This window comes from Gavialis gangeticus, unplaced genomic scaffold (genome assembly GCF_001723915.1).
Source record: "Gavialis gangeticus isolate Ggan-Ray unplaced genomic scaffold, GavGan_comp1, whole genome shotgun sequence".
Classification (NCBI taxonomy): Eukaryota; Metazoa; Chordata; order Crocodylia; family Gavialidae; genus Gavialis; species Gavialis gangeticus.
In genome coordinates, this window is record NW_017729025.1 from 82,734,658 (window position 1) to 82,744,843 (window position 10,186).

The window sequence follows — 10,186 nt, forward strand, 5'->3', positions numbered from 1 at the left end:
GGCCCAGGCCCACCCCTCCCCTCCCCCCAACCTCCACAGCACACCCACTCCTCCCCACAACCCACGTTGGACCCGTTCCTCCCCCGCCACCGCTGCATCAGCCCATGTCAGCACTCTTCCGACAGCCCGTGTTGGCCCTGCAGGTGGCGACCATGGAAGGGGGGAGGAGCATGAGCTTATTTAATGTGCATTAGCAAAAGCACACTTTGTGACCCCACTCCCCCGCTGTGCTGCCCCTGCCCCCCCAAACCCCCGTGTCGCCACCACCACCTCCAAGAAGCAAGGGTGGGGGGGGTGAGACCAGCTCTGGTGGCATTGCCCTCCTCCCCTCTCCATCACTGCCACCTGCAGGGGGCAGAGTGGGATGGCCAGGTCTGCAGTGCTGGCCTTGCACCCTCCGTTCTGTCTGCTCCATTGCTGCCGCCTCCAGGGAGCAGGGCAGGCAGGGCCAGGCCAGCTGTGCTGGCCTCGTGCGCCCCCCCACCCCACTTCATCCTATGTCCCTGCCATCATGGCGGCGCTCTGCCACACCACCACCTCCTGTCCAAACGCTTATTCACACTCTGATTGGCTGTTTCAGTCAGTCAACCAGAGTGCAAACAAAGCATTATGGATAGACAGGCAGACAACAGACAGACAGATTAAGATTTTTATAACATTAGAATACTGTATAGGAAACCCTCACTACTCACAGGTTCGGCATTTGCAGTTTCAAATGTTCGTGAATGCTGAACCCAAGTTTTAAATACACTTTATACACTTACAGGAGCTCCTCAGGATCTCCGCGCTTGCTGTTGCTGCACTCCCACTGTCGCCGTCGGAGCCATGCCCGACCCCCAGCCACCAGGGGCACTGCATTCATGAACGCAGTGTCTTATTTGCAGATTTCACCATTCGCAGGGGATATGAGAACATATTCCCCGCAAATGGTGAGGGTCACCTGTACTTTAATTTTAGCTCACTACCTTGTTTTCAGTTTATGATAAGCCAAGGAATTTGCACCATAGTAGCAATAACTTAGACGCTTGCTTAAGGTTTCTTGTCGTTTCTGGAATAAAGGCTTATCTATATACCAAATTACTAAACTGGTTTTAATGTATATCTTTGTTGTCTTCATGCAAGGCTACTGGTGCATATTCCTTTTTCAGAGTAAAGAGTGCAGTTTAAGTTCAATTCAATTAGGGCACTCTTATTCTGACAGAAGAGTGCCCACAACTAGACCTACAGTGAGATAACCAAAGACATGAATTAAAATCAGTTTCTTTTAACCCAGTTTGTGTGTAGACAAGCCGTAAGTGTATGTAAAGGATCTAGAACCTGGAAAATAAAAACATGTAACATATACAACAGGTCTGGCTTGCAGAAAGACTGAATCGGCATTCCTGGCCCAAGATCAGCATTACCTGCTACATTATATTTGAAGTTACTCAGGGTGGTGTCCTGGCTCTCTGGGGAAATGCAAGTAGAACTGCTTTGCTCCACTGGTTCCCTGCCAGCCATTACAATTCCTTCATTTACTGGACTGTCCCTGCACAAGACAGTACTGTTAGAAACCCTATTTACACTCTTACAATCCACATACATGACATAACATACTACCCAGTTTATTTTGTTTTGAGGCACTGTTTGTTATGAGCTACAGCAGGGGTGGACAGCTATTTGGGATGGAGGACCATGAGTTTTGGTGAGCTGTTAAGGGTCACATACACAAAATGAATGGTATTTAACAATAGCTATACTTAAACATTGTTGTGGCATTTATAGTATAAAGGATCCTTCATGTCATTTCCACACTTAATCAAAATAACACTATTAACATGCTAATGAACATTATACAGGTCTACCTAAAATTAATCTGCGGGCTGGACAGAGTCAATTGGTGGGCCATGTTTTGCCCACCCCTGGGCTACAGTTAGCCATATGGTAAGCTGTTCCACATGCAGTGAAAGCTTGTGTGTCAAACATCAACTTTTTCCCTGGGATTTCTCTTAAATAAAATATTCCTTTTTTTCCTGGATATTTATTTTGTAGGGCACAGGAAGAAAAGGAGAAGACAAAAACATAGGCTGAGAAGTGGTCTTCCGAGGAGGTAGGTCATAAATGGCCCAAGGGAGTGGAAGGTCTAAATGCAGATACATCAAGGAAGAATGAGATACCCAAATTCTGCCTGGTCCCCACACAAATTTAGTAAATATTAAAAAAAGAAATGAGTAGGAGTATGATTTTACACAAAGTAAGTCTGTACTACCCATAACCATGGGTACAGCTACACCCTTTTAAATCCTGGTATAATTCAATAGAAGTTAAAAACACTGGAACATTACAGCCATAAATCAGCTCATGAGCCACCTTCATTCTACTGACATGATACACATTAGAAACTGCTGCAAGCCTACAGGTAAAACATTTAAATAGAGCTAGTTCAGAAATATTTTATGGATGATACATTACACCAACATAAGTACCTTTCTGTTGGTATAATTACATTCACACGATACATCCACCCCGCAATCTGGACACAGTACTCCAGATGAGGTATTACTAGTGCTGCACAGAGCGAAAGAATCACTTCCCTTGATTTGCAAGAGCTACTCCTTGCAAATCAAGGGAAGTGATTCTTCTACTCTGTTGCACAGATAAGACCTCACCTGGAGTACTGTGTCCAGTTTTGTGCTCCACACTTCAAGAAAGATGTGGACAGTTTGGAAAGAGCCTAGCAAAGAGTGACAAAAATAATTAAAGGGCTGGGAGACATGATTTAGGAGGGAAAACTGAAAGAACTAGCTAGTATTTTTTAATCTGGAGTAAAGAAGACTGGGGGACTGCATTTAATAACAGCCTTCAAATACCTGAAGGGTAATTATAAAGTGGATGGAAATAGATTTTCTTGTACTCTATAGCTGTTAGGAATATGACTAGGGGCAATGGTCTCAAGCTGCAGAGGAAGAAATTTAGGTTGGAGATCAGGAAGTACTTTCTGACAATGAAGGTGGTCAAGCATTGGAACAGGCCTATCTAGTGCTGTGGAATCTTCATCCCTGGAAGATTTCAAGAGCAGGGTAGACAAATGCTTGATTGGGATAGTTCAATCAGAGGTGATCCTACCTTGAGCAGGTGACTGGACAAGATGACCTCATGAGGTCTCTTCTAGCCCTACTTTCCTAGGATACCTCCACATGTTTCTACATTAAGATAGTAGTGAAAGACTTAAGATATTTGTAAACAAGCTCCCATTACAGAATAATGTATCAAAATATTTCTATTTAAAGATCTGATGAATACAGGAACAAATCTGTTAATGAAAATAAAAATTGATTTTTGTATTGATTGGCAATCACTGCTAATAAGAATGGTAAAAGCCTTGCAAACTCCATTTTAGATGCACATTAAGTAAAAGCCACTTAATTTCTGTTTCCCCCGTGAATGAAAATAAAGAGTTTCAAATAGGGCCTTGTGAAATACTCAAAAACAAAAACATCTGACCGCACTGGTGTTAGAAATGCACCTCAAAGTAAAAAAGGAAGAAATATGAAGCATAAATCCAGACTAGTGTTAGTTTCTTGAAGTCATGTTTATCCACATATGACAAAGCTTGTAAATCTATCTTCCCCATGCAACAGTTCAGCCACAGAATAAATTCTTATGGAAAATCTGCCCTGAAAATCAGGAGCTAACTGCAAAAAAACCCACACAAATTGTTTTTTGTTAAAACATTTATGGCACAAGGAATAGCAGCCAGCAAGATTCTCTGCAGTAGTGGAGGACCCCACCCATCTCCTTATCTGCCTCTCCCTTACAGCAGAACACCACAATCTGGAGGTTGCCACGTCAATACTTAGATAAGCTTTGCTATCCAATTTTTCAATTGTTGGCTAAACTAAGCAGCTCATTCTTTTTCCAGTCATGAAAGAAAGCCTCTTTCAACATACCCAGGGAGAGTTTCTGTTCCTCTTCCTGCCCCTTGTTCCAGTTCATCCAGCAGTTCCACTGAAATGCAAAGCAATACATTTTATTACAGCTCTGACTTTTGCATGTTTTTAACCAGGGATTAAACTCAATCCCCAGAACACTGAAAAACAGTCACAACTGGTAGTTGTGCAGAACTCAAATTCTGACTCTATTTTCTTGCAGTCATAACACAGTGAAAAGGGGGAATTCACTGTAAAGAGTGATCCCAGATCAATCTCTCAGTTCCATAGACTGGTATAGACATATTTCATAGTTGCTTCACACAAGATAAACCAGACTACGTCATAGCATCTCTGCTAAAACTAGTTTGGCCCTCATAAGTCCACAAATGTGTCATCAGGATTAATTCTACAGATGGTTTTGTTGCAACTGCGACAACCAAAACAGGCTAGTAGGATATATGCAAAGAACTATCATATCAACATTAGGACGGCCTTTCATCTCCTTGCTATTACTTACTTTGCTCCTAAAGGTAAAACTGATAGTGTCGCCTGCAAACCTTTCCCTCTATACATCCCCCTCCACCACACAGCCAGGAGTTATTAAAAAAAAAAAAAAAAAGTCTAAACATTGCTACCCTGGCACAGACCCAGTCTAGGGTCTCAGAGTAGCACACTGCTCACATATTCACACACACAAAGGCATAATTTGTGGAAGTAGTAGCAAAACAAAACTAATTTGAACCATGCAGAAGGCAGGGTAGAGATGCACCTTCTACACCATCTAAATCAAAGATGCACATATGTTTGTAACCCCATGCTTACTTCATCCCATGTTATATTAGTTAGTTAAACTCCACAGCTTGTCTTATTAGTATAATTCTTCTTAGAAGGACAAGCACTCTCTTTTCTGTCTTTTATGAGATAGGAGAAAAAACAAGCACAGGCAACAGTAGCATTCCCCATATTGCTCTCCCATCTAGTCTTCCTACAAATTAGTGGATTAACTAAACAAAGTGAAGCAGCTAACCAAACACCCAAGACAAACACATTATGAAATGATTCTCAGCAATCCTTTTCCCCTTTGTGAAAATACTAATCAGAGTTTTCATAGATTCATAGATTAAGGGTCGGAAGGGACCTAGAAGATCTTCTAGCCCGCCCCCCCGCCAGGGCAGGAGAACAACAAAAAACCACCCCCCAAAAAGAGAAACGGGACTCCAATGAGTCCAGCCAGGTAGGCATCCAGCCTCTTCTTAAAGACCCCCAGGGTAGGGGCCAGCACCACTTCCCTTGGAAGTTGGTTCCAGCTCCTAGCCGCCCTAACTGTGAAGTAGTTCTTGCGGATGTCCAATCTATACCTCCTCTCCATCAACTTGTGCCCATTGCTTCTTGTTATGCCAGCGGGCGCTAGGGGAAACAGCGTCTCCCCCAAACCCTTCTGGTCCCCCCTAGTGAGTCTATAGACTGTCACCAGGTCCCCCCTCAGCCTTCTCTTATGGAGGCTGAATAGGTTCAGGTCCTGCAGTCTCTCACTGTAGGGTCTGCCCTGTTGTCCCCGGATCATGCGGGTGGCCCTCCTCTGGACCCTCTCCATGTTGTTTGGGAGCTTTTTCTTCTTTAATATACATATAAACATAACTTGAATATGGGGTCTAAACCACATGATAAAATACCTACTTTTTATTAAGATTCTTACTACAATTACTTACTTCCTTAAGAAATGTATTTACTAAAATTCATTATCCATCTTAGACACTTACATGGCCCCCACATTACCACAGCACGCGAGCTGTTCTTAATTAATTTACTCTCACTGTACTGCTGAGAGACAGAGACATGCTATTATTCCCCTTTTACTGATGAGCACCTGAGGCACTGAAAGTGATTTGTCCTATGTCACATGGAATGTCTGTGGCAGTTTCAGGTCCTAGGTGAGGCCTTTCTGCTTCATGCTTATCACTTAATCAAAATTTCTAGCAACTTTACTAAAGAAGCCTGAATAGGAACCAACATTATAGACAGCAACATAAAAAAACATTAAGCATGAGAATATTCAAGACACTCATCTTTCATGCATAGTAAGAGAATGTTCTCACCATTCAGTATTTCATGACCAAAAAACATCTTTACTCCTGGCATACTTCTGCCATTTTCCAAGTTTTTCACTGAAATAATGTAAAATCAAAAAAAAAAAAAAAAAATAGGATTATCATTTTCTACAATCAAAGATAAGAATGAATTGCACCAAACTGAAGGCAAAACACAATAACTGTTCTTACTAATGACATATGGCAAAAGCACAATATCAACTATTTAAAATGGGTTTTTTATTGTTTTTTTGTTTCACTTTTACTTTACGGAAGGATACTGTATGAAGCTGCCTGTTGGACAGAACAGGCTAGCTATTCCCATGCAAGCCAACTTCAGAGCGCAATTGGGTCCCTTGCTTTTAACTTAACATTAAATAGGAGCGTTACATTCACTACATTTCCTACTGCTTGTTCTTTCATTATGAGTCAACTGCATATTTCTGAAATCAACAGAAGGTTAGGCTGTGCCTGGTACATTCAGCAGCAGGTATGTTCCGTATCAAGCTGACAGTTCTAGTTGGTTTCTGAATGATTGAAGCTTAATTATTTTTAGACCTATCAGTGAAAGTCAACCACTGAGTAATTTGACTGGCACGGGTTCAAGTTAGACAGAACTGGTTAATTGCTGACCAAGCATAAGTAAATTAGGCTCTTTTGCCATGCCTATTAACTCTTGAAATGTAGTCCACGCACTAAATGAACTTGGTCAACAAAAAATCCTGAGAAGATATTATGCTTCTATTTCACTATAAAAGTCTAAATAATCTTGAAAAGCAAAAATGAGATTTCTGCCTTGAACATTCAGAATCTGGGCAAGCAGCAGCCTCCATCTGTCTAGTCTAACGTTACCCGCCACACACATCCCCCAGTGCTTTTAGGGAGGACGCTCTCGAGCATGCCTAGTCCACCTGCTACCACTTGCATGTGCCAAATCTGGAAATGTGAGAGCAAAACTAACTTGGGGCATCCCCTGAAACATCCCTTAAGCTTGCCAGTGACCAAGCTCTTGAAAGTAACCATATGGGCAGGAGGTGACCAAGAGTCATTTTGTTGCAGCACTCATGGGTTTGGCATGTGTGAGAGTTTCTGACATGGTTTAGCCTCAGAAAAGAGCAGAAAAATCTGAGTGGTACAACACTCCATTTGGCTTTAGCATAGCAAAACTGCCATATTATATGCAACTAATCTTCCTCATAAAATAGAAAATGTTCTATTTTAGCCCCTTTTCCATTCCAGTGGGAGACATTCCTAGACACCCCTCTCTCATTACAATGTAGGACAAGGACTCCCATCAGACCCACACTTCTACCATGGGATGTGACACTCCAGCAAGTCCCTACCCCATTCGATCTAGAGAATATAGACACCCCTTCAACATCATGCACTCTAGCATCTACACAACTACATTATTTCTTTTGATTCCTTTGAAGATTAGTATAGAACCACCTCTGCTCAGAACAATACTTCTGTTGGAATCCACATGCTGCAACACCCCCTGGAAGAGGCCACATTTCAAGGTGATTTTCATTGTCCTTCCCAGAATCTCGTTGAGGAATTGGTAATCACTGCTAAGATCCATCCTGGCTGATCCCCAAACCAGTTCCTCTAGAAATGTGCTCAAAGCAGGGTAGAACTCCTCGCACTAAAAATTTATTTTTTCTTCAGACACCTGTAGGACAGTCCAACAAGAAACATGAAAAGATAGGGTAGAATAATCATTTGAACATCTCTGCCAGGTGACTCAGCGTCCGGGCAAACAAAACCAGACTGGGGGCAAGAACTCCCCAGCCTGTAGCTATTTTGGCTCCATAAATATACGGAGCCATTGGGTTCATAAGCAATCATTCGTCCAAAAGCATCTGCAAGATCATCTCCTTCGGGCCCTCTCACACAGCCCAGAAAGCAGTCTGTGAAAAACAAGCCTTATAATGAATGTGCAATAGGAAAAGAACAAGGGAGAGAGAAGCACTGTCAACACCTTGATGCGGAAAGACAGGGAACTTGTTAGATTAGTGCAGGCACTAGGATGCCTGTCCCAAGAGCAGGGCCATGCCCTGGGCTCCAGAAGAAGGGAAAGAACAAAAACTGGGGTCCCTGCCAATCTGACCTGAAAGAAAAATCCGTCCTGACCCCTGCCCTGATCAGTTGGACTATAAGCACATGGGTAAGACTCTGCAGGCAAGTCCCTGAGGGGTGTCTACGAGCTGGCAGAGCAGCAGTGCACCCAGCCAGTTCCCGGGAGCTGCCCCGCCCGGTGCTTCAGAGGACGCAGAAACAGAACCAGACGATGCTTTTGTGAGGGGGTAGGAGACCCCCGCGGCCGGGAGAGGCGAGCAGCTGGAGGCCTGATGCCCGGGCCCCGCACACCTGCTACCCGCGGGGGCTGGTCTCCTCCGGCCTGTTGAGGGAGTACACCACAACCCCTCCCGCCCGCGAAAAGGCGAGGGAAGGGGAGCTGGGTAGAGCAGCCGGTACACAACACTAGGGACAGCTCTCAACCCAACTGGCGGCAAAGGCGCCACCGAGACTCCTATCTCCAGCAATCAGCCACTCGCAGTGCGCAGGCGCGGCCCATCTTCCACTCCCCCGGGCGCCTACAGCTCCCACAATGCACTTGCAGAAAGTGCGGGGCCACCGTTGCCTCCTGGGACCTGTAGTTCTCCCTGCGAGCGACGTGTTCGGGTCCTTTGCGAGATGACGTCAGAGAGCCCGCTAGTGCAACAGCTGCTCCGGGGGGCTGGGACAACTTTTCTCTGCTTTAGCTCCGCCACTTGTGGGCGGAGCCGGGGGTAGAGGCAGCGGTAACAGCCGGCGCCGCGCGCTCAAGCCTTGAGTCGTTCGTGAGCGTCCGGGGTTGTCGGTTCGGCGGGTCTTGCTGCGCCGCTGCGAATTGGCTGAGCTGCCCCCTGTGCTGCGTGCGGCCTGCCGGGCGCGATGGGCTCCCGCGCCTCCACGCTGCTGCGGGACGAGGAGATCGAGGAGATCAAGAAGGAGACGGGCTGTGAGTGCGGCCAGGGAGTGTGGTCACGCGGGCCCAGCGGCCCAGGCCGGCCTCCCGGGGCCTGGCGGGGTTCCCGCGGCCTGTCCCCGCGCTCTGCCTCCGGCCCCGCTGCGGGCGGCCCGGGAGGCGCATGCCAGGCCCTGCAACCGGACGGGCCGTGCGCCGCGCAGGGGTGGCAGACAGCTCTCCCGCGGGCAGGGGCTCTGCGGACAGAACAGGATCTGCGAGCGCGTCGCTTGTTGCCTTGTGCATCCCGGACCGCGGGAGGGGCGCTGCGCCGCGAGGCTTTCCCTTCTCTCCCGTAGCTGCCCACGAGCTTTCTCCCCTGGAAACTGTGGGAGCCCCCGTGGAAGTTGGCTTGGCTCAGCAAGTGGCTGGAGCTAGTCACAGAGTTCATGCTTTAAAGGAAAAAATGGAAAAGGCCCTTCTGCTCTCTCCTTTCCCCTCTCCCAAGTGTCCTGGAGCTAGTCCCAGTGTTGTTGGAGAAGCCTGGGGGTGGTCAGTCAGCGGACTCCTGACCCTTGGTACCTTCCACCAATGCTTGTCAAACTTTTTTGGACCAGGGCTCACTTGTAAACATTGATGGCCAGTCCCAACCCAGTGCCCCTCACTCCCAACCTGCTGTCCCCAGGCCCCAGTGTGTGGGACAGGGGGAGGGCATGAGGGGCCCCAAGCAGCCCCTTGCAAGCTGGGATTCTGCCAGCCTCAAGGGAAAAGCCACTATTTCCCACGTTTTTTCTCCTTTTAAAGGAGAATCTATTTTTAAAGTTTGTTCATGACCCTTTCATATATTCTTGTGACCCACTTATGCATCATGACCCACAGGTTAAGAAACGCTGCCTTACACCATCCTTTGTGTTCAGGCTAATATTGGGAGATGATTCCTAAAGCTTCACTGAGTTCTGGCTGTGCCTAATGAACACCTAGAGCAGGGCAAAATGCAGCCTGCCAGGCCATTCTATTTGGCCCATGGGGCCCCTAAAAATTTTAGAAAATTAATATTTATTTGTCCCTACCTGCCTATCATGAGGCCCTCAGTGGCTTGCCAAAACTCAGCAAGCGGCCCTCTGCCCAAAATAATTGCCCAAAATAATTGCCCGCCCCTAACCTAGAGTATCACCAGCACAGAGTGGCAGTTTGTGACAAGGGCAGCTGCTGGAGCTTGTGCCCTGATTGGCACTTAG

At 46.2% G+C, this 10,186-nt stretch overlaps 2 protein-coding genes across 2 annotated transcripts in view; one reads left to right on the forward strand and one right to left on the reverse strand.

Moving 5' to 3' along the window:
• The window catches only part of EXD1 (exonuclease 3'-5' domain containing 1), a 45,171-nt gene extending 36,903 nt beyond the window's left edge, over window positions 1–8,268 (reverse strand). The window contains 4 exon segments of the mRNA XM_019519037.1: window positions 1,404–1,528; window positions 3,930–3,987; window positions 6,008–6,076; window positions 7,448–8,268. Coding sequence (XP_019374582.1) covers window positions 1,404–1,528; window positions 3,930–3,987; window positions 6,008–6,076; window positions 7,448–7,580 — 385 coding nt within the window. The 5' untranslated portion in view covers window positions 7,581–8,268.
• A 577-nt stretch (window positions 8,269–8,845) lies between these two features.
• The window catches only part of CHP1 (calcineurin like EF-hand protein 1), a 37,202-nt gene continuing 35,861 nt past the window's right edge, over window positions 8,846–10,186 (forward strand). Inside the window, exon 1 of the mRNA XM_019519038.1 lies at window positions 8,846–9,002. Within this exon, the coding sequence (XP_019374583.1) occupies window positions 8,936–9,002 (67 nt within the window). The 5' untranslated portion in view covers window positions 8,846–8,935. The remainder of the gene's footprint in view (window positions 9,003–10,186) is intronic.